The 27,121-nt window shown below is 42.9% G+C and overlaps 1 protein-coding gene across 3 annotated transcripts; it reads left to right on the top strand.

The window, feature by feature from the left end:
- Positions 1-1,365: 1,365 nt before the first annotated feature.
- Positions 1,366-25,177, top strand: LOC118848195 (2'-5'-oligoadenylate synthase 1-like). Of its 3 annotated transcripts, none has more exons than XM_036757013.1 (6): positions 1,366-1,567; positions 1,826-2,114; positions 6,419-6,594; positions 7,059-7,288; positions 8,115-8,268; positions 23,632-25,177. In XM_036757013.1, exons 1-6 carry the CDS (start codon positions 1,391-1,393, stop codon positions 23,785-23,787), a joined length of 1,182 nt encoding a protein of 393 aa, XP_036612908.1. In that variant the 5' UTR covers positions 1,366-1,390; the 3' UTR covers positions 23,788-25,177. The 3 variants fall into 3 exon arrangements, with proteins under 3 accessions (XP_036612908.1, XP_036612899.1, XP_036612916.1); XM_036757004.1 differs by lacking the exon at positions 23,632-25,177 and adding an exon at positions 9,347-10,835; XM_036757021.1 differs by lacking the exons at positions 1,366-1,567; positions 1,826-2,114; positions 6,419-6,594; positions 7,059-7,288; positions 8,115-8,268 and adding exons at positions 16,948-17,133; positions 17,359-17,647; positions 20,493-20,668; positions 21,131-21,360; positions 22,212-22,365.
- Positions 25,178-27,121: the final 1,944 nt, after the last annotated feature.

Below are 27,121 nucleotides of genomic sequence, written 5' to 3'. Positions count from 1 at the left end.
TCTCCTTTCCTCCCTGAGACAGGAAGCAATCCCATAACAGGTTATATACATGTCAATCCATATTATTAAGGGAAATGAGTGTACCTTCAACCCAGAGAAGGATGGAAAAAATGAACCTATTTCTTTTCATGGGGTGGGGTGGCGGGGCAGAGTGTTGATTGTTTTCACTACTTTTTCCCTTCTTTTTTATCTTTTGTTTTTAGAAGAGATGGCTCGCTAAGTAGACGAGAAGGGGAGATGAATATGATATGAAAAACAAACACAAAAAGAAAAAGAATTTATAAAGAGAAGAGGGTGCAATGGTTAGAGTGATGGACCTGAAGCAAAGGAGACACGAGTTCAAATTTTGACTCATACAGTTACTTGTTGTGTGACCTTTGACAAGTCACTTCAACTCTGCCTGCCTTAGTTTCTTCATCTATGAAACGGGGATAATAATAGCCCCTACTTCCCATGGTGGTTTTGAGAATCAAGTAAGAAAATATTCTTTAAATTCTTTGCAAAGCTTAAGGGACTATAGAAATGTTGGATAGTATCATTATTATTAATAAGTATTTATAATTTCGTAGTAACAATGACTGAGAAAGAGAAGACTGGTGGAGTGTTGCAAAGACATAGCAGTCAGGAATTGGAAGACCCAGCCCTGATCCCGCTCGTGTACCCTCCTGCACATCTCTCCTCAGCCTCTTTGGTTTCCTCGAGGACAGAGTGAAAGGATTGAATGATTAATATTAATGAAAATAATTCAATTGTGTTTCAGTCATGTCCAACTCTTGCTTGACCCCTTGTGGGGTTTTCTTGAGAAGGGATACTGGAGTGGTTTGCCATTTCCTTCTCTAGCTCCTTTTACAGATGAGGAAACTGAGGCCAACAGGGATAAGTGAATTTCCCAGGGTTAGTTAGTGTCTGAGGCAGATTGGAACTCGGGTGTTCCTGAGTATCCACTGTGCCACTGAGGTACCTCTGTGCAGAGGAGATCACATTCTCCATCTCCAAGTCTCTACTACAATGAATTAACCTCTTCCAACTGCACCGTTGTCTCTTAAACATCACCAAGGGGCCTAGGCACTTCATTTTTTGTTACAAGAGAATCCCATTTGGAGGTGAGGAGGGTGGGGTGGGGTGGTATTATTCCTTCAAAAAAAAAACTAGTATGTAAACACAAAAGGCATCAACTAAACTTATTTTAAAAATAAAAGCATTCTAGGATGGAGCCGCAGAAACTCTGGCCCGCCCTGCTCTGGGAAATGAAACTGACTCAAGAGGCGGAGCTTAGGGAGGAGTGTCCTGTGTGGGAGCAAAGCCATAGACCTCGGGACTGCGCTGCTCTCAGCCAGCTGGGCACTGAGCTCTCGCTTCCCTCAGTCTCTCAGTACAGGCTGGGGACACCATGAGTCTTTGGAACACTCGGGCCAGGGACCTGGACGGGTACATTGAGATGCATCTCTTGCCCGATACCACTTTCCGGACAGAGGTGCGAAGTGCCGTCGACACGATCTCCTCCTTCCTAAAGAACAGGTGTTTCCGAGACACAGGGAAGTCAGTTCGGGTGACCAAGGTTGTGAAGGTGAGCCTGGGGCTGGTCTCTTTACCTGCAGATCTGAAAATCTGGGCAGGGAGAGAAGGCTCAGGAAAGAGAGAAACCCCAGGGAGGGGGAGGCTCCTCGGGAGCTTCTTTAAAAGCCAGATTTGGAACATGGGGATAAGCAGAGCAGAGGGATATCCAGGGAGGAGCCTGTTGGGTTTCCACGTCCCCTCCTGCGTTCTTCTGGCCAAGGGGCTCTTCCTTCTGGGATAATCTCACTGTTCAGCTTGTGTCATTCAGGGAGGTTCATCCGGCAAAGGCACAGCTCTGAGAGGCTGCTCCGATGCAGACCTGGTAGTATTCCTCAGCGATCTCCAAAGCTATCAGGACCAGATATACCGCCGAAAAGAGTTCATTGAGGAAATCAAGAAACGTTTGGAAGAATGTGAGCGTGACCAAGATAGAATGTTTGAAGTAAAATTTGAAGTCAACAAATGGACTAACCCTCGAGTGCTCAGCTTCAGGATGAAGTCGAAAAAGAGCAGTCATTGGGTGGACTTTGATGTGCTTCCAGCCTTTGATGTTCTAGGTGAGAAGCCCCCAATCTGGCTTCTGGGTCACCCCAGCCCAAGATGAGGAGACCCCACTTCTGGAAGAACAGATTCTGTCCAGGCCCCTTCTCTCAGCCCCAGCCTGAGCTGATTTCCAGCAGTGAAGCTTCCCCCATTGACCCACAAACGCAGGGGCTATAGAGTATCTGTTCCTGACTCCTGGGGGGTAGGGTGGATAGGGGGTGTCTGGCATTGGGAATAGATCCCTGGATTCAGCATCAGAAAAGAGGTCTTCAAATCCCAACTCTGAGGTCATTTACTGTGACCTCCAGCAAAACCCTGCCTTTCTCTGGCTCTGGGGAGTTGGCCTAAATTAAGGATTTTAGACAGGTAGTTAGATAGTACAGTGGATAGAACACTACACCTGGAGTCAGGAAGACCTGAGTTCAAATCTTGCCTCAGACAGTTGCTAGCTCTGTGATCCTGGGTAAGTCACTTAACCTCCATCTGCCTCAGTTTACTCATCTGTAAAATAGCACCTGCTCCCTTAGCCCTCACTCAAATCAAAGTCAGGTGCAAGTCATGTCATAATTTCCCTGATGTCATGGTCCTCTTTGAGAATGAAGGACAAACACAACAACCTGCTCCCTAGAGTTGTTATGAGGCTCACACGAGATAACATTTGTAAACTGCTTGGTACTAAAGTATGTTTTGTGTGTGTGTGTGTGTGTGTGTGTGTGTGTGTGTGTGTGTGTGTGTGTGTCCTGGATCAGTCTAGTCAGTCAGTCAATCAATAAACACTTCTTAAGCACCTATGATGAGCTAGGCACTTTATTAACCATTGAGAATACAAAGAAAGGTAAAAGACAGCCCCAGCTGTGAAGAAGCTCATAGTCTAAAGGGATAGATAATAATCAAACAACTGTGTACCAACAAGCTATAGACAGGATAAACTGGAAATAATTAAGAGAGAGAGAAGTAGTCTGGGGAAGCTTATGGACCCCTTCTCAGAATAATGTTTCTAAATGTGGAAAATAAAATACACGGGATTATTAGAACACAAATTTGATTGAAATAGTTCTTTTAAAAAGTGGGGTTTTTTTAAAGCTTTACAGATTCTAGGTTAAGAACCTCCAGAGTAGATAATCTCTCTTTTCTTTTTACCCTTTTTTCTTAATTTATTTTAAACTTAAGTACACAGTAAGAAAAAAACAGAAACATTGCAAACTTAAATACCACAACTTAAGTACAAAATAAGAAAAAAAAGCATTGCTGTGTGCACAGCAGACGTAAGAGAGGATTCAAAATATATAGCAATAAATTTCCATTTCAAGAAAGCCTGTAAAATAAATACTACACATTGTGTTCTGAACTGAATATCTTTGCTTTCTTGTAAATTTTCTTTTCTCTGCTGTGCAATTTTTACTTTCTTCCCAAACCTTCCACCCCACCTCCAAGTCTACAATTAAGCAGAGATACATACACACTTATATGTATATGTACACAGAAAGATATATATACACATATACATACATACACATACATATAATTTGATACTATAATCATATTCATATATAAACATATACATTCATATGCATCTATGCAAGACTCTACCATACTTGTTTGTCATCTGTTCATGATTACTACTCAAGCTTTTTTTCCCTAATAATTCTACTCCTGACCTTTATTTTATGTTTGTGTGTATCTATTTCTTACCCCTCCATTCCTCTTCTTTGCTTTTACCTGCTACCTTACCCTCTTATTACTTAACCTACCCACCCCCACCCCTCACAGATCCCTCTTTTATCTTCTCCCCAACACACTTTCCCCTTGCCCTCTTATTTTTATCTGAATTTAGAGGCCTTTTATTGCCCTCCAAATATATATAATACACATATACATGTATATGTATATATATATATGTGTGTGTGTGTTATTCCCTCTTTCTCCCATTCCCATTAATCTAGACTCTCTTCCATACCCCCATTCCCTCACACTCTTATGTCTTTATACATTTATAAGAATTTTTCCTTCTAAATGTATGTATTGTTCTCTCTCTAACCCAGATCTGATGTGAGTAGGGCTTCCTCTAAAAATCCTTCTCTTATCCTCTCCCCACTCTCTATCCCCTTAGCCTTTTATTTCTTTCTGAATTTAGAAGACTTTTATACCCTTCTAGATATATATGTATGGTTCCCTCTTTAATCCATTCCCAATGAGAGTAGAATTCCAGAACTACCAGCCCTCCTCCCACATCGAATTGTCTGTGTCAGTTCTTCCTCTCCCACCTCATTTGTATAACTATTTTTTTTACCTTTTCCTAAATGCTTTTACTTTTTAGAATTACATGATACTCAAGTGTACCCCAATCTTTCTCTTGAACTTCTGAATTACTAATAACAATCTTAGACCTACACTTCATATTTCCATATGTAAAATGTAAACAGCCTGTACTTTACAAGAGTCCCTTGTAATTAGTCTTTGATGTGTAACTTATATTTCTCTTGCTTCTTGTGTCAAATTTTCTATTAAGTTCATTGTTGTTTTGTTTGTTTGTTTGTTTGTTTGTTTGCAACAAAATCCTGAAAGCCTGGAAATTCATTGAATGTCTTTTTTTCATTCAGGATTGTGCTTAACTTTGCTGGGTATGATATTTTCAGCCACAACTCCAGTTCTTTTGCTTTTCAACATGTAGTGTTCCAAGACCTGTCGTCTTTCAGTGTCACCACTGCTAGGTCTTGTGTGATTCTAATTGGGGATCCACCAATATCTGAATTGTTTTTTTTTCTTGTTGCTGGTAATATTTTCTCCTTAAGCTGAGGGTTTAGGAATTTGACTATGGTATTGCTACAGGTTTTCCTTGTAGGATCTCTTTCAGGTGGTTAGGGCAGAATTTATTTTGGATTTCTACTTTCCCCTCTTGGTCTAACACTTCAGGACAGTTTTCTTTAATTATTTCTCATATTATTATATCAAGATTCCCTTTTTGATCATAGTTTTCAGGGAGACTGATTATTCTTATGTTTTTTCTTTTTGATCTGTTCTCCAGATCAGTTGTTTTTCCTGTGAGACATTTCATATTTTCTTCTATGATTTCATTCTTTGTGTTTTGTTTTATTGTTTCTTGGACTCTTATAACTTCAGTGGCTGCATCTTGCCCAACTCTAAGGAGTGGTTTTCTTCCTTGAGACTCTGGATCTCCTTTTGCACTTGGTTAACTTTCTTTTCATAATCTTGTTTTTTTAGATTGTTTTTGTTTTTATATTTGATTTCTTCAATCTCTCATTTGATATCTAAAGGTTTATTTAAGTTCTATGAATTCTTTTTGGGCAGGTGACAATTTGAGATTAATCTTTGGGGTAGGAGAGGCTTTTTTTGCTTCAGTATCATCCTCTGAAGATGAACCCTGGTCTTCTCTATTCCCATTGTAACTTTCTATAGTTGGGTTCTTTCTCCTTTGCCCGATTATTTTTTTTTATTTGTAGCAGCTTATTATTGTAATCACCTCTAGTGCTGGTGCATGGAGGATGATGCCTCCAGCATCAGATCCTCCTTTGGTTCTCTCCTCCAGCTTGGAACTGAAACTAACAACTCTGCCCTCCAGTAAGTGCCCACAGCCAGTAGCATGCCTGCCCCACTGCTTCTGCACTCATCTGGGCTGTGCTGGTTCCTTCTCACCCAGGGGCACACATAGGCAGCACAGCTGGGTCTGACATCCCTTATGTTAAGACCTGTGACCATAACTGAGTGTGATCCAGAATAAATTCTCAGAGACAGATTATAAGTAGACAACCAGGAGTTTGGCAGACAGCAAACAGCAAGTGTGTCTAGACCCACAGTTAGTTACCTCAAAACAATAACAAGGGCCCCAGCTTTCTATTGCTTTCCCTCTGGTCCTTTTCCAATATTCCTCTCCTGTTCCAATTGGGTTGGACTCCTCACTGATCCATGAACAAACCATGACCACTCTCAGCTAAAGGCCTATGCTTAGGTTATGCTCCCCTTTGGAAATGCCTACTTTCTACTCCATTTATCCAAATTCTACATCTCTTTCAAGGCCCAGGTCAGATCCTATTCCTCTAGGGAGCCTTCACTGATCTCCTCAGACCACAGTGATCTTTCTGTCCTGAATTCCTCCAGGACTTATTCTCTGTGTCCTGTATTGTCAGCTGTTTCATGTGTCTGGTTCTTTTTTCTACATGCAAACTCCTGGTGGGCAGGGCCTGCCTCTTGTCCCTGCCTCTACCCCCAGTACCCCACCCCACTTCCCTAATCATGCTGTTCAGAACAGAGCTGGTGCTAATTAAACACTGGTTGAATTGAGTTGGTTTCCCCCCAACAGGACACGTGACAAAAGACTTCACACCTAACCCCCAGGTCTACATCAAACTTATAGGGGAATCCTGGAATGGGGGAGAATTCTCCACCTGCTTCACAGAGCTCCAGAAGCTCTTCCTCAAACAGCGCTGCACCAAGCTCAAAAGTCTCATCCGATTGGTGAAACACTGGTACAAAATGGTAGGACACTTCTTTGGTTATCCAGGAGGTGAACACATGAGGGCAATGAGAGAAGAATGGGCGCTTAATTGGCCATGCCACTCACTGGCTATGTGACCTTAGGCAAGTCACCTAGCCTCTTCCTCAGCTCTAAAATGAAGGGACTGGACTTAGATGGCTTCTGACCTTCCCTGTGACTCAGGAGAGGATGCCACATCATGCATATGGATTGTATTTCATTGCATTAATCAAATGAATTTAGAAGGTATCTACTGTGTGCCCCTGGGAATATGAATACAAGAAATGAAAATAATCTCTACTCTCAAATAGCTTAGATTCTATTAGGGGAGACATGTGGGCATATATGATTGTGACAGAGATGCCCAGTGTGGGGGGAGTCAGGAGAGAGAGAAAGAAAGGAGGAATGCCAGAGTTCCTGCTCAGAAGGGAGTGATCATTCTCAATTATTTCTTCTTTCTTCTCAGTGCAAGGACAAAATGGACCAACTCCCCCCTCAGTATGCCTTAGAGCTCCTGACTGTCTATGCCTGGGAGCACGGGAGCAAGGAAACTGTTTTCAACACAGCTCAGGGCTTCAAGACAGTCCTGCACCTGATCCAGAATTACCAAAAGCTCATGGTCTACTGGACCATCAACTATGACTTTCAGAATGTGATCATTGGAGAGTACCTGAAATCACAGCTGAAAAAACCCAGGTACCAGGGATAGGATCCACCCCACCCCTGAAATCAGCAAATAGTCCAAGCTGATGACTCTGGTCTCCTGAACCTTTCTGCCCTGAGTAAGGCCACCCCCTTGGAAACAGAAAGCTAAGCTTCCTGCTGAGCTTTTGCCTCGTGGCCTGCCCATAAAATGGTCCCATGTGTGAGTGGAATGTCAGATTGACTTCATGACATCAGTATCAGAGAGGCTAGGATGGCTCACTTGCCACCCAAAATGTCTTCCCTAAGCTGCTGTCTGAAATTCCACCATTCAAGCTTTATTCCTTTGGGTTAAGAATTCTCTCCCAGGTCCTTAGACACCCGTATTGGTTCAATTCAATCTAATCTAATTATACACAAATTCACTGAGTTTCTATGGGAGTTTGAAAGATTATCAGGATTCAGGCAACACACATATATAAGAACCTATACAATGATTAGTGTGTGTCTCTCCTCAGACATTACTATGTTATAAGATAGCCTTATCATTAACCACTTCCTACATGAAAATTTGGTCTTCCAGTGAAATTGGTTCCCAGTGGTCTGTGTCCTGGTCTGTGATCCCTCCCTACTCATTAATTGTATGACTACGGGCAAAATTCTCCTATGGGCTTTGGTCCTCCTCTGTGGTATACTTCATAAGGCCTGTTAGAAGAATAATTATGATCCTGAAGGCAAAGGCTGTGGCAGTAGAAAGCATTAAGGAAATGTCAATTATGAATAATACTGTAGTCTAAGTTTCTTGAAGGATTTGGAGAGGGGCATGCCTGGAGCAAATCCCTTCTTGGCTTTGGCCTCAACTTTCTACCTTCCCCTTTAGGCCAGTGATCCTGGACCCAGCTGACCCAACTGGTGATGTAGGGGGTGGAAGTCGATGGCACTGGGACATGCTGGCACAAGAAGCTTACCGATGGTCATTTGCCCCATGTCTTCAAAACTGGGATGGGAGCCGTGTGCAGCCATGGAATGTGCCGGTGAGTTATCTCTGCACAGCACCCCTCGTGCTGTTCTGGACCCAAATTCATGGTCATCTGAAGCTGGAATCTGGAGGTCTACTCCTGATCTGACCTGAATGTTCCAGCTCAGTCCTGACCATCACAAGCCACCATGAGATTGGCACTTCCCAAGATCTTTGGGATTAAGAAGAGTTCAAAGGTGTCTTCCTTGATTCCACATCTGCCACCCTAAACTGGACCACAGTATGTTTACACCCCTTCGCCCACTCCTTTCTGTTCCACCTCAAGGAAGATTACTTTCAATAGAAACTTTTAATTAAGCAATGGAGTCCTGAGAGGTGGCTCAGTGCAAAGAGATAGAGGGAGGGAAGGAGAGAGGGGAGGAGAGAGGGAGAGACAGAGACAGAGAGAGAGAGAGTCAGAGAGAGAGGGAGAGAGAGAGAAGGAGAGAGTCTTGTCCCCCAGAAATGAACAGCGTATTCCCACTGGGTACTAACTCCCAGAGGGGGCACTGGGGTGGTCACTTCCCAGGACCTGTTAGTGACCTTGACTTCATTAGAAGATCACATAGCCTTTTATTTTCACAATCCCATTGCTGGGCGCTGTTGAACTTATTCCATCCCCGTTTGATAAATATGGCAACTGAGCCTCGGGGAGGATAAATATCTTTCATAAGGTCATGAAGCCAGTTAGTGGCAGAACCAGGACTAGAATGGAGTTCTCTAGACTAGCACAAGGTTCTTTCTTTGTTGTTTATTGTTGAGTCATTTTCAGTCATATTTGACTCTCTGTAACTCCATTTGGGAGTTTCTTGACAAAGATCCTAGAGTGGTTTGCCACTTCCTTCTCCATTTTATAGATGAAGAAAATGAGGCAAACAGGGTGAAGTGACTTGTGTAGGCTGACCCAGATAGGAAGTGTTCAAGGTCAGATCTAAAATCAGGAAGATTAATTAGTCTTACTGACTCCAGGCTGGGTACTCTATGCACTATGGCATCACCTCATAGCCCAAAGTTCTTCCTGTATTACCTCAGTGACTCCCACCCCCAAATCATGAGTAGGCAGATTCCCCAAAGTCAATATGTTCTCTTTGTAGGTGGAGCAGACATTGGAAGGAAGCAAAGGCTTTCCCCCACACAGTTACTCAGAAGAGGCCTTCTTCATTCACAATCCAGTGGTACTGCCAGCGTGTGATTGTTACCTCCAAAGAAATCCTCCTGCCCAAGAAGAGTCTAACTGCACAATTCTCTGAGTCTGTTGCCCCTACCCTCTGGATCGTTGTGACCTCAGAGGGAGAGCAGGATGTATTAGATGAGAGGGCTGCCAAAGTCCTTTCCAACTCTCAAATCCTTTAATTCCAAGAAAATTAGAGGCAGGTGTGGGTCTTTGAGTGCAATAGTTTTATCAGAAACATGTAGTGATGACTTTATAGGGATAATATCTGTAAGTGAACAAGGTTGGGTTCAGCCAAACAGAATAGGGGATCTTCTAATTCTGGGTATGGCTCTAATCCCGTAACCCTTAGGATATGGTGCAGCTAGAAATGCAAGCCATCTCTGAGTTCTCCTATCTATATCTCATTTGTGTGTAATGGTTAGCATGTTATCTCCCCTTGAAAGAAATTATTATTTCTCTATTAATAACTATTATAACTAATTATTGAATCAAGACCAAGGTTTTCCTCCTTTTTCACTCCCAAATCCAGAAATCAACCAGTGTGGGAAATCTTTTTCAAAGACTTACCCAGGAAAAGGAATTCTAGGTTTAGGTAAAGGGTGGATTCCTGCTCATTGGGTTTACTCAGGCAGGTCTGGGAAAATGTGGATTCTTCCTTTTGTCAAACAGGTGATATGGAGATTGATAAGTCCAAATCCCCCAAGGCCCTCATTGTAATATAGCCCGTTTTCCATTATAATATTCATTCCCTCATTAATTGTTAACCAGACTTGACTGCCACCCTTGGGAACACCTGCTCTTCCAAGGGCATATAAACTGTGAGCCCACTGCCATTAGGGGTCTTTGGCATTCGAGAGTACCTCTGACCTCTATTATAAATAACATGCTAGCCTTATTAATAAAATGACTAGTTACCCAACAGTTTAATAGACTGTGAACTCTTTTAGATGAGAAACTTTTTTTCTTTCATGTTCGTATTTACCACATTTAGTGCAGTGCCTGGCATGTAGTAAGGGATTAATAAAAGCTTGTTAATCAAGTGATGTGGGATCTAGGAAATACTATTAGATAGTAGGCACCTAGAACACAATGGCGTTTTTGTTTCAAGGATGATGTGAAATCTTTGCACTGATAATATGGCACCTGGAGGCCAAACAGCATGAAAAGAGATGCCCAGTGTGGATATTTCACCCTTTATGCACTGGCCCAGCAGTTCCATTCAGATGCATCTGCATGAGGAGTAGGAGTCAAGGGGAAGTTGAGCGCTTCCTGGAACACAGCCTGTAGCTTTAATCTGTATGTGCCAACTGTATGCTTACTAACTAAGCTGTGACAATCAGCATGTATCCTTGATCTGTATTGCCAACTGTATGCATATTAACTAAATAAAGTTGACTTTTTTCTCCATTGATAGTGTCCAGTCAGTCATTGATGCCATCTTGGGAACTGGGTTTGGAGCAGCTGCAGGCAGCCTCTCACAACAATAATAAATGCTTAATACCCCTCCTTGGGTCTTAGTTTCCCTATTGATAAAAGGGGGCTGCTTACTTCAATAAATACTTCAAGAACCTGTGAGGATTGCCCATCCATGTGTTCCCATAGCAACCCCTCCAGAGCTGTCATCATGATTTAAAGACTCCATCATTTAGTGGCCAACTTTGCAGCCATGTCCCCTCTCAAACTCAGGTATACCAGTCTTTGGGCAACAGATAGCCATATTCTATACTTGGAGTCTTTCTAGGTGAAAGGGACTCATCAGGTCTGGGGTTCCATGGGGATGACCTTCCAGAGCCCAAGCTCACCTCCACACACAATGGGGCACTAGAAGAAGACTATAGTGGAAGAAAATGGGTCAAGTAAGTATTACAAAGGAAAACACATGCCTGGCATATGCTCCCTTCCCCCTTCTCCCTCTGAGAATCTCTGGGTTCCCCCAAGGCTGAGTTGACCTGCCTCTTCCTGCAGGCAATTTTTCCTGACCTTCCTAGGTGTTCATGGTCCACCCCACCCCCACCTCACATGATCATGGTTTATATCTAAGATTCTTAAGTTTTTTGGAGTCCTGGATTCCTTTGGCAGTTTGGTGAAGCCTCCTTAGAATTATGCTTTTCAATACACAAAGTAAAATCTATAGAATTTCAAAGGAAACCAATTATATGGAAAAACATGCAGTCAGGGTCTGGGACATACACAGAGTGTCTGGAATGATGTCTCTCCATAAGTACAGCTTACTTCTAGGAGAATCATGATCACATTTAGATAAAGCATCTTGGAGAGATTAGATATGTGTAGATCTTCTGTGGCTGATTCTGATGAGCTAACCATGTGATAGGACCGGTAGCTGGTACAGTAGATGGAGCACTGGGCTTGGAGTGAGGAAGTCTCATCTTCCTGAGTTCAATTCAAGCCTCAGATACTTACTAGCTGAGTGATCCTGGACAAGTCACTTCACCCTGTTTGCCTGTTTCCTCATCTGTGAAATGAGGTGGAGAAGGAAATGGCATACCACTCCATTATCTCTGCCAAGAAAACCCCCAAATGAAGTCACAAGGAGTCAGACATGGCTGAAATGACTCAATGACCAACATGATAAAAAGGAAATTCTTTGACTGTAGAATATCCACCTAATAGTTTGGTTAAAAGAGGCAAACAAGGTAGGTGATATATATTTATATTGTTTATTTCCTTAAGCTAGCAGCATATGTGTACATGGGAGCCAGAAAATAATTCTGACTCAGACATAAGCCAAATTGAGGAAGAACTTCTAGATCCTGAGAGGAATCTCAACTTAGGATATTTGTGTCACCCAAAATTATGGTCTCCATATGCATGCATCCATAGCATGAGGAAGGAATTTTCTTAATTGGATAGGTTGTAAATACAATAACATAGGAGAACTGTTAAAAGTTTTGGTTGAAATTATAGAATCCAGATATCTGTGGTGTTTTTCTATCATTAACATGACAGAACATAGCATATGTCCATAAAATACCAAGATAAGAAAAGTCTCATTATTCAAGATAGTGTCTGGTTCCAGGTGACTTGTCCTTACTGGTCATAAACAAGAACGCTCCTGGTCAGCTTCATCTAGCCTTATAGTTGCTGACACAGGAAGGAGCATTTGGGGTTCACTCAGAGAGCAAAGTAAAACAAGTCTGTTATATCAGAGCATGCAAAGCATTATGGTAGGTTAAGCTCAGAGTGGGCCAAAATATCTCTCCTGATTGGCCAATCCAGGTCTCAGGCCTTTCTCAGGTCTTGGGGGCTCAAAATGGTTTGGGGAGTGGTCTATATTCATTATTCAAAAAGGTCTGTGAGTTTTAGCCTCAGTGCTCTTGGGGGATCTTGTAAAGGGAATGGAGCCTATCACACCATGAGCTTGAATGGTCTGGAAGTCTACTCACCATCCCTTCATTCCAAAGTTTGGTGTTGTAGAAGCATATCCTGAGGTGCAAGGAGTGACCTTTGGGACCCCAGCCCAGGGGAGGTGGAGGCAAGGATGCCCCCAGCATGAATATACCTTCTGGATACAAACTGGGTAGAACAGATTACATGTAGGAACTGAGCTAAGTTGAACCTAGTCTACCCCCTAGACTGACATGGTGGAGGGAAGATTATGACTCAGCTGGGGAAAATGTTTGTATGTTTATTCTGCCTATCTTTTAATCAATAGCCTTTTGTAAAAGCTAATCAACATGAATTGGTTAAATGAGGCACCATTCACAAGCTACCAACCATGTGGGAACAGTCAATGGGGGGCTTAAGCTGATGGCAATAGAAAGAAAAGACCCTAAACCCTTCAGGGTGCCCTGGAACCCCAAGTCGCTGAGGCCAAAGTATTCAGATTACATACAGTTATCAAGATATTCCTTTAAAAAGTTCACAACCACCTGGGTTAAGAACCTCTGGTCTACGTGTTACTACAGGCCCTCTCTTCAAATGGTATTTCCTTCTCTGTGTATACGTTGAAAAACACCTTCTCTGAACCCACCCCTACCAGCCCCTGCCAATTCAAAATCACTGAAGGCTGAGCCAGCTTGGTTTTTTCTTATTCTCTCTGTTTACTACAATGTCTGGCACATAATAGATGCTTAATAAATGCTAGTTGGATCATTGAATAGGATTGGTTAAGTGCTATACATAGTGTGAAGCAAAAATATGCCTGATTAACATTGATTAAAGAAGTCTTGGTTTTACAACTGCTGGGACCTGGAGGCATTGTTCTTTGACATTTAAGACTACTAGGTTTAGAGTAAGGGTTTTTAATCTTTTGTGTACCATAGACCCCTTTGACAATTTGGTAGGACCCCTACCTGAAGTAATAGATTACAAAGAAATAATTATATTAAAATAAAATGCCATTTTTCCCCATCCTGTCCCATTCCCATGATTTGTTGTTCAATTCCTTGTGAATCTTCATGGGGTTTTCCTTGATAAGGCATGCTGGAATGGTTTGCCATTTCCTTCTCCATCTCCTTTTACAGATGAGGAAACTGAGGCAAAGAGGGTGAAGTGACTTGTCCAGAGTCACACAACTAGTAAGTGTGTGAGGCTGGATTTGAACTCTGGTCTTCCTGGCTCCAGGCCCACCACACTATTCACTCTGCCACCAAGCTGCCCCCTAGTTTGTTTTTAGTTCCTTGTTACTGTAAATCAGGTTCTTCTTATTATTTTTGTGTAGACAGGTTTTTGATTTTCTTCTAATAATCTGCTTAGGACAGAAAAAAATTAATCATGGGAATCCAGGTCAAAGTTTATGAGGATTTTTGTAGCTTTTATTATAAAATATGCCTATATATGTGTATATATGACATAGGCATATCCCCTGTATTCTGAAATGTGGGGTAGGGAGAAAGGAGAATTTTAGGAGAGGCTGATAGGGCCTTGGGACAGGAAAACATGGCTTCAAATTCTGTCTTTGACACTCAATGGCTGTGTGACACTGGACAAGTCACTTAATGTGTAGGTAAAATGGAGCAGCAAGGTGGCAGAGGCGGTCTGGTGGATAGAGCACCATGCCTGGAGTCTGCAAAACTCATCTTGGTGAGTCCAAGTCTGTCCTCAGACACTTGCTAGCTGTGTGACCCTGGGCAAGTCACTTCACCCTGTTTGCCTCAGTTTCCTCATCTGTAAAATAAGCTGGGGAAGGAAATGGGAGATCACTTCAGTATCTTTACCAAGAAAATCCCATGACTGAATAACAAAGACAAAAATCAAAAATGAGGTAGTTGTACTGGATGGCCTCTGAAGGTCACTTTCACCTCTAAATCTATGATCCTATGAATGCCAAGTAGCGAATATGGGATTTCCCACAGGCAGGATGTATATGTGTGTGTGTGCGTGTATATGTGTATTGTGTATGTATGTACATGTGTAATTATGTGTATCTGTATGTATGTATGTATATGTATGTATGTGTGCATATATTGGTTAGCTGTTGTCCTTTGTTCTCAAAGAGGACCAAAATGACATCACTATGCTAGAGTCAAGTTTCAGTGTGTCCAAATGTGGCTGACCAGACCCATATGAGCTTTGGGTGATGTCTTCTGATTCTTGTGTAAATTGGATTTCAGTGAGGCACAGTTGCACTAAATTGTCAGCCTCAGTTTCTCCTCCACAGTCATCACAGTCCAGTGGCAGGACAGAGTCAAGACAACTGGTGATAGCTCAGGATGCAGTGGATGGCCTTGGTGTCTGTCTTCCATGTCTAACCAAGCTCTAAGGACTCCATAGCGCCTATTTCAGCTGCCCTCATGGCCATTGGAACAGATTGTACTCATGTGCCCATTCCACCAGGAGAAGTCTTCACATGGTTGGGGTAGACACCCCCCTAATTCACCAATGGGTTTGAGACCCCTTGGTTACCCTCAACCTGGTTTGGCCCATCTGCCAAAATGGTTTACCAGGGTGTGGCCACTGTGCATCATACAGCTTCTTGGAGCCAGAGGCGAGAGTTGGGTAGAAGAGATGGACACCAAAGGTGGAAAGCAGCCTTGAAAAGGGCTCGGCAGCCGTCACACCACCAGTCCTCCCTGAACACAGCCTACACCCCATAAACATATATACTTATATATGTATTATATATGCATGTACACATATATAATACATATATATATTTCCCACTACTACATGTCAAAACAATTTTTTAACACTTGTTTTCTTTTAAAGTTTTGAGTTCCAAATTTTCTCTCTCCTTTCCTCCCTTCCCTCCCCCCTCCCTGAGACAGGAAGCAATCCCATAGGGATTGTAGCTTGGACCCAGAGAAGGATGGGAAAAAATGAACCTTTGTCCTGTCATGGGGGTAGGGGGTCGTTGACTGCTTTCACTACTTTTTTCCTTCTTTTTTATCTTTTCTTTTAGAAGGGATGGCTTGCTAAGTAGGCAAGAAGGGGAGATGAATTCTATATAAAAACAAAACACATAGAGAAAAAATGTTTTACAAAGAGAAGATGCTACAGTGGTTAGAGTGGTGGGCCTGAAGCAAAGAAGACAGGAGTTCAAATCTTGACTCAGTTACTTGCTGTGTGACCTTTGACAAATCACTTCATCTCTGCCTGCCTTAGTTTTCTCATTCATGAAATGGGGATAATAATAGCTGTTACCTCCCGGGGTGGTTTTGAGACCCAAATGAGACAATATTCTTAAAATGCTTTGCAAACCTTAGAGCACCATAAAAATGCTGGATATCATCATTAGTATTAATAAGTATTGATAATTTCATAGAAAGACCAGTGGGGTGTCATAGAGACACAACGGCCAGGAACTGGAAGACCCAGCCCTGCCCTTGCTATTGTAACCTCCTGCAAAGCTCTCTTCGGCTCCTTTGGTTTCCTCAATGACAAAGTGAAGGGACTGAATAATTAATATTAATGAAGACAACTGAGTTGTTTTCAGTCATGTCTGACTCTTGGTTGATCCCTTGTGGGGTTTTCTTGAGAACAGATACTGAAGTGGTTTGCCATTTCCTTCTCCAGCTCCTTTTACAGATGAGGAAACTGAAACAGACAGAGGTTAAATGGCTTCCCCAGGGTTACAGGTAATAAGTGTCTGAGGCAGATTGGAACTCAGGTGTTCCTGAGTATCCACTGTGCCACTGAGGTACCTCTGTGCAGAGGAGGTCACATTCTCCATCTCCAAGTCTCTACTGCCATGAATCAACCTCTTCCAACTGCACCGTTGTCTTTTAAACATCACCAAGGGGCCTCGGCACTTCATTTTTCCTTGTTACAAGACAGTCCCATTTGGAGGTGAGGGGGGTGGTATTATTCCTTGAAAAAAAAACAAAAAACTAGCATGCAAACACAGAAGGCATCGACTAAACTTATTTAAAAATAGAAGCAGTCTAGGGTGGAGCAGCAGAAACCAGGGCTCGCCCTGCTCAGGAAAATGAAAATGAAGAGGCGGAGCTTAGGGAGGAGTGTACTGGGTGGGAACAAAGGGAGAGAGAGACCAAGGGACAGCTCTGCTCTCAGCCAGCTGGGCACTGAGCTCTCGCTTCCCTCACTCTCTCGGTACAGTCTGGGGCCACCATGAGTCTCTGGGACACTCGGGCCAGGGACTTGGACAGGTACATTGAGGCGCATCTCTTGCCCGATACCACTTTCCGGACCGAGGTGCGAAGTGCTGTCGACACGATCTCCTCCTTCCTAAAGAACAGGTGTTTCCGAGACACGGGGAAGTCAGTTCGGGTGACCAAGGTTGTAAAGGTGAGCCTGGGGCTGGTTTCTTTACCTGCAGATCTGAAAATCTGGGCAGGGAAAGAGAGAAGCCCCAGGTAGGGGGAGGGCTCGGGAGCCAGATTTGGAACATGGGGATGAGCAGAGCAGAGGGATGTTCAGGGCAGGACCAGTTGGTTTTCCACGTCCCCTCCTCCCTTCTTCTGGTCAAGGGGCTCTTCCTTAAGGGATAATCTCAGTTTCTACTCCATTCAGGGAGGTTCTTCTGGCAAAGGCACAGCTCTGAGAGGCTGCTCCGATGCAGACCTGGTCGTATTTCTCAGTGATCTCCAAAGCTATCAGGACCAGATAAATCGCCGAAAAGAGTTCATTGAGGAAATCAAGAAACAGTTGGAAGAATGTGAGCGTGACCAAGATAGAATGTTTAAAATAAAATTTGAAATCCACAAACGGACTAACCCTCGAGTGCTCAGCTTCAGGATGAAGTCGAAAAAAATCGATCATTGGGTGGACTTTGACGTGCTTCCAGCCTTTGATGTTCTAGGTGAGAAGCCTCCAACCTGGTTTCTGGGTCAAAGAACAGGCCCTGCCCAGGCTGCTCCTCTCAGCACCAGCCCCAGCTGATTTCCAACAGTGAAGCTTTCGCCCTTGGCCCAAAAACCTAGGGGCTATAGAGTCTCTGTTACTGCCTGGGATCGGGGTGGGGGTAGGGTGGACAGGGGGTGTCTGGCATTGGGAAAAGATCCCCAGATTCAGCCTCAGAAAAGAAGTCTTCAAATCCCAACTCTGACATTTACTGTGACCTCAGGCAAGTCCCTGCCTTTCTCTGGCTCTGGGAAGTTGGTCTAAATTAAGAGTTCTTGACAGGCTGCTAGGTGGTCCAGTGGATAGAACAAGGAGGTTGAAGTCAGGAAGACCAGAGTCCAAATCCAGCCTCATATACTTGCTAGCTGTGTGACCCTGAGCAAATCATTAACCTCCATCTGCCTCTGTTTACTCTGTAAAATAGCACCTACTGCCTAGGGTTGTTATGGGGCTCATATGAGATAACATTTGTAAAGTGCTTGGCACATAAAGATTATGTTTTGTGTGTCCTGGATCCCTTTATCGGTCTAATCAGTAAGTCAATCAATAAATATTTATCAAGCACCTACCCAGATCTGATGTAGTGAGTAGAGTTCCCTTTAAAAATCCCCCCCCATCCGTTAGCCTTTTATTTCTTTCTGAATTTAGAAGACTTTTATACCCTTCTATAAATGTGTGTGTATTGTTCACTCTTTAACCCATTCCCAATGAGAATAGTGTTCTAAAACTACAAACCCTCCTTCCCCATCTAATTCCTCAGTGTCAGTTCTTCCTCTCCTACATCATTTGTATAATTACTCTTCTTACCTTTTCCTAAATGGTTTTACTTTTTACAATCACATCATACTCAGGTATGTTCCAATCTTTCTTTTGAACTACCCAATTACTAATAACAATCTCAGACATGCGTTGCATATATTCTCATTCAAGTGTACGTAGTTGGTCCCTTACAAGAGTCCCTTTAGTCTCTGATGTGTACCTTATATTTCTCTTGGTTCTTGAATGTCAAATTTTTTATTAAGTTCAGGGTTTTTTACAACGAAATCCTGAAAGTCTGGCAATTCATTGAATCTCTTCTTTTTTCCATTCAGGACTATGCTTAACTTTGCTGTGCATATTTTCAGCCAAAACTCCAATTCTTTTGCTTTTTGATATATAGTGTTCCAAGACCTGTGGTCTTGTAGTGTCACCACTGCTAGGTCTTGTGTGAATCTAATTGGGGCTCCACCATATTTCAATTGTTTTTTTCTTATTGCTCCTATTTTCTCCTTGAGCTGAGTGTTTAGGAACTTAACTATTATATTCCTAATGTTTTCCTTATAGGATTTCTTTCAGGTGATGATTGGTGGATATATTCCTATTTCTACTTTCCCCTCTTGTTCTAGCACTTCTGGACAATTTTCTTTAGTTATTTCTTGGATTATTGTATCAAGATGATTTTTTTTGTTCAGAGTTTTCAGGTCATCTGATTATTCTTGTTTTCTCTTCTTGATCTGTTTTCCAGATCAGTTGTTTTTCTTATGAGATATTTCACATTCTCTTCTATTTTTAATTCTTTATGTTTTGTTTTATTATTTCTTGGTCTCTTATAACTTCACTGGCTACATCTTACCCAATGCTAATTTTTAAGGAGAGGTTTTCTTCCTTGAGATTCTGGATCTCCTTTACTGGTTGGTTAACTTTCTTTTCATAATCTTGTTTTTCTTTGATTATTTTTGTTTTAAATTTCTTTGGTCTCTCATTTGATATATAAAGGTTTTTTAAAAATTCTATGAATTCTTTTTGGGCAGGTGACAATTTGACATTAATCTTTGGGGTAGGAAAGGCTTTTTTTGCTTCAGTATCATCTTCTGAAGATGATCCGTGGTCTTCTCTATACCCACAGTAAATTTCTATAGTTGGGTTCTTTCTCCTTTGCCTGCTCATTTTTTTTTTATTTGTAGCAGCTTATTATTGTAATCATCTCTAGTGCTGACATGGAGGATGATGCCTCTGGCATCAGATCCTCCTTCAGTTCTCCCTTCTGGCCTAGAACCAAAGCTCAGAAATCTGCCCTCCTGTAAGTGCCCAAAGCCAGTAGCATGCCTGCCCCACTGCTTCTGCACTCACCTGGGGTATGCTGGCTCCTTCTCACCCAAGGGCACACCTAGGCAGCACAGCTGGGTCTTACATCCCTTATGTTAAGACCTGTGGCCATACCTGAGTGTGATCCAGAATAAACTCTCAGAGACAGGTTATAAGTAGACAACCAGGAGTTTGGCAGACAGCAAACAGCAAGTGTGTCCAGACCCACAGTTAGTTACCCGAAAACAATAACAAGGACCCTAGGTTTCTCTTACTTTCCCTCTGATTCTTTTCCAATGTTCCTCTTCTGCTCCAATTGGGTTGGACTCCTCACTGATCCATGAATAAAGCATGCGTTTAACTCCCACCTAAAGGCCCATGCTCAGGTTATGCTCCCCTTTGGAAATGCCTTCTTTCTACTCCATTTATCCAAATTCTACGTCTCCTTCAAGGCCCACATCAGATCCTACTCCTCCTAAGAAGCCTTCACTGATACCCTCAGACCACAGAGAACTATCTCCCCTGAGTTCCTCCAGGACTTATTCTCTGTGTCCTGTATTGTCAGCTGTTTCATGTGTCTGGTTCTTTTTTTCTACATGCAAACTCCTGGTGGGCAGGGCCTGCCTATTGTCCCTGCCTCTATCCCCGCTACTCCACCCCCATTTCCTTATTCATGCTGTTCAGAACAGAGATGGTGCTAATTAAAAACTGGTTGAATTGAGTTGGTTTCCCACCAACAGGACACGTGACAAAAGACTTCACACCTAACCCCCAGGTCTACATTGAACTTATAAGTGAACCCGGGAATGCAGGAGAATTTTCCACTTGCTTCACAGAGCTCCAGAAGCTCTTCCTCAAACAGCGCTGCACCAAGCTCAAAAGTCTGATCCGATTGGTGAAACACTGGTACAAAATGGTAGGTCTCTTCTTTGGTTACCCACGAGGTGAACACATGAGGGCAATGAGAGAAGAATGGGTGTTCAGCTAGCCATGCCACTCACTGGCTATGTGACCTTAGGCAAGTCACCTAGCCTCTTCCTCAGCTCTAAAATGAAGGGACTGGACTTAGATGGCTTCTGACCTTCCCTGTGACTCAGGAGAGGATGCCACATCATGCATATGGATTGTATTTCATTGCATTAATCAAATGAATTTAGAAGGTATCTACTGTGTGCCCCTGGGAATATGAATACAAGAAATGAAAATAATCTCTACTCTCAAATAGCTTAGATTCTATTAGGGGAGACATGTGGGCACATATGATTGTGACAGAGATACCCAGGGTGGGGGGAGACAGGAGAGAGAGAAAGAAAGGAGGAATGCCAGAGTTCTTGCTCAAGGGAGTGATCATTCTCAATTATTTCTTCTTCTTTTTCAGTGCAAGGACAAAATAGACAAACTCCCCCCTCAGTATGCCTTAGAGCTCCTGACTGTCTATGCCTGGGAGCACGGGAGCAAGGAAACTGATTTCAGCACAGCTCAGGGCTTCCAGACAGTCCTGTACTTGATCCAGAATTACCAAAAGCTCATGGTCTACTGGACCATCAACTATGACTTTCAGAATGTGACCGTTGGAGAGTACTTGAAATCACAGCTGAAAAAACCCAGGTACCAGGGATAGGATCCACCCCACCCCTGAAATCAGCAAATAGTCCAAGCTGATAGCTCTGGTCTCCTGAACCTTTCTGCCCTGACTCAGGCCACCCCCTTGGAGACAGAAAGCTAGGGTTCCTGCTGAACTTTTGACATTCATGGCCTGCCCATAAAATGGTCCCATGTGTGAGTGGAATGTCAGATTGACTTCATGACATCAAATCAGAGAGGCTAGGAAGGCTCACTTGCCACCCAAAATGTCTTCCCTCTGCTGCTGTCTGAAATTCCACCATTCAAGCTTTATTCCTTTGAGTTAAGAAGTCTCTCCCAGGTCCTTAAACACCCCTATTGGTTCAATCCAATCCAACCTAATTATACACATGTTCACTGAGTTTCTATGGGAGCTTGAAAGATTATCAGGATTCAGGCCACATATATATATAAGATACTATAAAATGATTAGTGTGTGTCTCTCCTCGGACATTATTGTGTCATAAGATAGCCTTATCCTTAACCATTTCCTACATGGAAATTTAGTCTTCTGGTGAAATTGGTCCCCAGTGGTCTGTGTCCTGGTTCCTGATCCCTCCCTGCTCATTAGCTGTATGGCTATGGGGAAGATTCTCCTATGGGCCTTTGTCCTCCTCTGTGGTACACCTCATAAGGCCTGTTAGAATAATAATTGTGATCCTGAAGGCAAACTTTGGAACTAAAAAGGATTAAGGAAATGTCAACTATTAATAATACTGTAGTCTAAATTTCTTGAAGGATTTGGAGAGGGCCATGCCTGGAGCAAATGTCTTCTTGGCTTTGGTGACCTGGGAGGAACCTCTTCATTAGTCTCAACTTTCTACCTTCCCCTTTAGGCCAGTGATCCTGGACCCAGCTGACCCAACTGGTAATGTAGGGGGTGGAAGTCGATGGCGCTGGTACAAGCTGGCACATGAAGCTTACCGATGGTCATCTGCCCCATGTCTTCAAAACGGGGATGGGAGCTGTGTGCAGCCATGGAATGTGCCAGTGAGTGAGAGCCTCCTCTTATGTGTGTGTGTGTATGAGGGAGAGAAAGAGAGAGAGAGAGACAGAGAGAGAGAGAGAGAGAGAGAGAGAGAGAGAGCTACAGGATGGGGGTCAGGCAGCCTTCACTTCTGCACAGCACTCCTCCTGCTCCTCTGGCCCCAGGTTCATGATCATCTGAAGCTGGAATCTGGAGGTCTACTCCTGATCTGACCTGAATGTTTCAGCTCAGTCCTGACCATCACAGGCTACCATGAGATTGGTACTTCCCAAGATCTTTGGGATTTGGAAGATTTCAAAGGTGTCTTCCTTGATTCCACATCTGTCACCCTAAACTGGACAGCAGCATGTTTATCCCTCTCCCCCACCCCTTTCTGTTCCACCTCAAGGATGATTACTTTCAATAGAACCTTTTAATTAAGCAGTAAAATCATGAGGGGTGGTACAGAGCAAAGACAGAGAGGGAAGGGGAGAGAGAGAGAGACAGAGAGACAGAGACAGAGAGACAGAGACAGAGAGAGACAGAGAGAGAGGGAGATATATATATATATATATATATATATATATATATATATATATATATATATATATATATATATATAGATGGAGAGAGAGAGAGAGAGAGAGAGAGAGAGAGACAGTCTTGTCCCCCAGAACTGAACAGTGTACTCCCACTGGGTAGTAACTCGCACAGTGGTCACTGGGTTGGTCACTTCCCAGGATCCATTAGTGATCTCAGCTTCATTAGTAGTAGCCTTTTATTTTCACAGTCACACTGCTGGACCCTGTTGAGTTTATTCCATCTCCATTTGATAGATATGGCAACTGAGGCTCACGGAGGTCATGAAGCCAGTTAGTGGCAGAACCAGGACCAGAATGGAGTTCTCTAGACTCCCAGTACAAAGTTCTTTCTTTGTTGCTTTTCTTGTTGAGTCATTTTAGTCCTATCTGACTCTTCGTGACCCCTTCTGGCATTTTCTTGGCAAATATACTGGAGTGATTTGTCACTTCCTTCTCTAGCTCATTCTACAGATGAAGAAAATGAGGCAAACAAGGTGAAGTGACTTCTCCAGGCTGACCCAGATAGGAAGTGTCTAAGGTCAGATCTAAAATCAGGAAGATTAATTAGTCTTACTGACTCCAGGCTGGGTACTCTATGCACTATGGCATCACATCGCGGCCCAAAGTTCTTCCTGTATTACCTCAGTGACTCCCACTCCCAAATCATGACTAGGCAGATTCCCCAAAGTCAATATGTTCTCTTTGTAGGTGGAGCAGACACTGGAAGGAAGCAAAGGCTTTCCCCCACACAGTTACTCAGAAGAGGCCTTCTTCATTCACAATCCAGTGGTACTGCCAACGTGTGATTGTTACCTCCAAAGAAATCCTCCTGCCCAAGAAGAGTCTAACTGCACAGTTCTCTGAGTTTGTTCACCCCACCCCCTGGCTCTTTGTGATCTCAGAGGGACAGTAGGATGTATTAGATGAGAGGGCTACCAAAGTCCTTCCCAGCTCTCAAATCCTTTAATTCCAAGAAAATTAGAGGAAGGTGTGGGTCTTTGAGTGCAATAGTTTTATCAGAAACATGTAGTGATGTCTTCATAGGGATAATATCTGTAAGTGAACACGGTTGGGTTGAGTCAAACAGAATAGGGGATCTTCTAATTCTGGGTATGGCTCTAATCCTGTAACCCCTAGGCTATAGTGCTGCTAGAAATGCAAGCCATCTCTGAGTTCTCCTATCTATATCTCATTTGTGTGTAATGGTTAGCATGTTATCTCCCCTTGAAAGAAATTATTATTTCTCTATTAATAACTATTATAACTAATTATTAAATCAGGACCAAGGTTTTCCTCCTTTTTGACTCCCAAATCCAGAAATCAACCAGTGTGGGAAATCTTTCTCAAAGACTTTCCCAGGAAAAGGAATTCTAGGTTTAGGCTAATGGGTGGATTCCTGCTCATTGGGTTTACTCAGGCAGGTCTGGGAAAATGTGGATTCTTCCTTTTGTCAGACAGGTGATATGGAAATTGGTAAGTCCAAATACCCCAAGGCCCTCATTGCAATATAGCCCATTTTCTGTTAAAATATTAATTCTCTCATTAAATGTTAACTGGAGTTGATTGCCACCCTTGGGAACACCTGCTCTTCCAAGGGCGTATAAACTGAGCCCACTGCCATCAGGGGTCTTTGGCATTCGAGAGTACTGCTGATACTGCTGACCTCTTTTATCAATAACATGGAAGCCTTATTAATAAAATGACTAATTACCCAGAAATTGTGTCTCTCAAACTTTTTAAACATCACAGTTTAATAGACTGTGAGCTCCTAGAGATGAGAAACTTTTTTTCTTTCATGTTTGTATTTCCAGCATTTAGTGCAGTGCCTGGCATATAGTAAGGGATTAATAAAAGCTTGTTGATCAACTGACGTGGGACCTAGGAAATACTACTAGACTACTAGACTAGAAATACTACTAGGCACCTAGAACACAATGGTGTTTTTGTTTCAAGGGTGATGTGAAATCTTTGCACTGATAATATGGCACCTGGAGGCCAAACAGCATGAAAAGAGGTACCCAGTGTGGATACTTCACCCTTCATGCACTGGCCCTGCAGTCCCATTCAGATGCATCTCCATGAGGAGTAGGAGTCAAGGGGAAGTTGGGCATTTCCTGGAACAATCAGCCTGTAGCTTTGATCTGTATGTGCCAACTGTATGCTTACTAACTAAGCTGTGCCAATCAGCATGTATCCTTGATCTGTATTGCCAACTGTATATGTATTAACTAAATAAAGTTGACTTTTTTCTCCATTGATAGTGTCCAGTCAGTCAACGATGCCATCTTGAAAACTGGGTTTGGAGCACCTGCAGGCAGCCTCTGACAACAATAAGAAATGCTTAATACCCCTCCTTGGGTCTCAGTTTCCCTATTCATAAAATGGGGGTGCTTACTTCAATAAATCTTCAAGGACTTGTGAAGATTGCCCATCCATGGGTTCCCACAGCAACCCCTCCAGAGCTTCATCACGATTTGAAGACTCCATCGTTTAGTGGCCAACCTTGCAGCAATGTGCCCTCCCAAACTCAGCCTGGTCTTTGGGCAACAGATAGCCATACTCCATACTTGGAGTCTTTCTTGGTGAAAAGGAATCATCAGGTCTGGGGTTCCATGGGGATGACCTTCCAGATCCAAGGGTCACCTCCACACACAATGGGGCACTATAGTGGAAGAAAATGGGTCAAGTAAGTATTACAAAGGAAAACACATGCCCGGCATATGCTCCCTTCCCCCTTCTCCCTCTGAGAATCCCTGGGTTCCTCCAAGGCTGGGTTGACCTGCCTCTTCTTACAGGCAGCTTTTCCTGACCTTCCTAGCTGTTCATGTCCCACCCCACCCTCACCTCAAATGATCATGTTTTATGTCTAAGATTCTTAAAATTTTTGGAGTCCTGGACTCCATTGGCAATTTGGTGAAGCCTTCTTAGAATTATATTTTTAAATGCACAAAGGAAAATCTATAGGATTTCAAAGGAAACCAATTTTATGGAAAACATGTAGTCAGGGTCTGGGACATGCACAGAGTGTCTGGGATGATGTCTCTCCATAAGTACAGCTTACTTCTAGGAGAATCATGATCACATGGAGAGAAAGCATCTTGGAGAGATTAGATATGTGTAGATCTTCTGTGGCTGATTCTGATGAGCTAACCATGTGATACGGCAGATAGCTGGTACAGTGGATAGAGCCCTGGGCTTGGAGTCAGAAAGACTCATCTTCCTGAGTTTAAATCAGACCTCAGATACTTACTACCTGTGTGATCTTGGGCAAGTCACTTAACCCCGTTTGCCTCAGTTTCCTCATCTGTAAAATGAACCGGGGAAGGAAATGGGAAATCAGTTTGGTACCTTTGCCAAGAAAACCCCAAATGGGGTCACAGAGAGTCAGGACTGAACCACAGCAACAAAAATCTAAAATGAGGGGGTTGGATGGCATGGCCCCAAAGGTCTCTTTCAGCTCTAAATCTATGATCCTACAAAATTCTATCCCTCCTTCTCTCTCTTCCCTCCCCCCTCCCTGAGACAGGAAGCAATCAGATATAGTTATATGTGTGCGAGTCATATTATTAAGAGGAAAAAGTGTAGCTTGGACCCAGGGAAGAACAGAAAAAAAATGAACCTTTCTCCTTTCATGGTGGGGGGAGGGGGGCAGGGTGTTGATGGTGTTGACCGCTTTTCTTCTTCTTTTTTTATCTTTTCTTTTTAGAAGACATGGCTCACGAAGTAGGTGAGAAAGGGATATGAATGTGATATGAAAACAAAACACAGAAAGAAAAAAATTTTACGAAGAGAAGATGGTATAATGGTTAGAGTGATGGACCTGAAGTAAAGGAGACACGAGTTCAAATCTTGACTCAGTTGCTTGCTGTGTGACCTTTAACAAGTCACTCCATCTCTGCCTGCCTTCGTTTCCTCATCTATGAAATGGGGGTAGTCATAGCCCATACCTCCCAGGGTGGTTTTGAGACTCAAGTGAGACAATATTCTTAAAATGCTTTGCAAACCTTAAAGCGCTACATCAATGCTGGATATCGTCATTATTATTAGCAAATATTGATAATTTAATAATAAAACGGCTGAGAAAGAGAAAGACCAGTGAGTTGTCATAAAGAAATAACAGTCAGGAACTGGAAGATCCAGCCCTGGTCCTGCTATTGTAACCTCCTGCAAAGCTCTCTTCAGCCCCTTTGGTTTCCTC

This window comes from Trichosurus vulpecula, chromosome 1 (genome assembly GCF_011100635.1).
Source record: "Trichosurus vulpecula isolate mTriVul1 chromosome 1, mTriVul1.pri, whole genome shotgun sequence".
In the NCBI taxonomy this organism is placed as follows: Eukaryota; Metazoa; Chordata; class Mammalia; order Diprotodontia; family Phalangeridae; genus Trichosurus; species Trichosurus vulpecula.
This window is presented reverse-complemented; position numbering and strand designations above follow the sequence as displayed.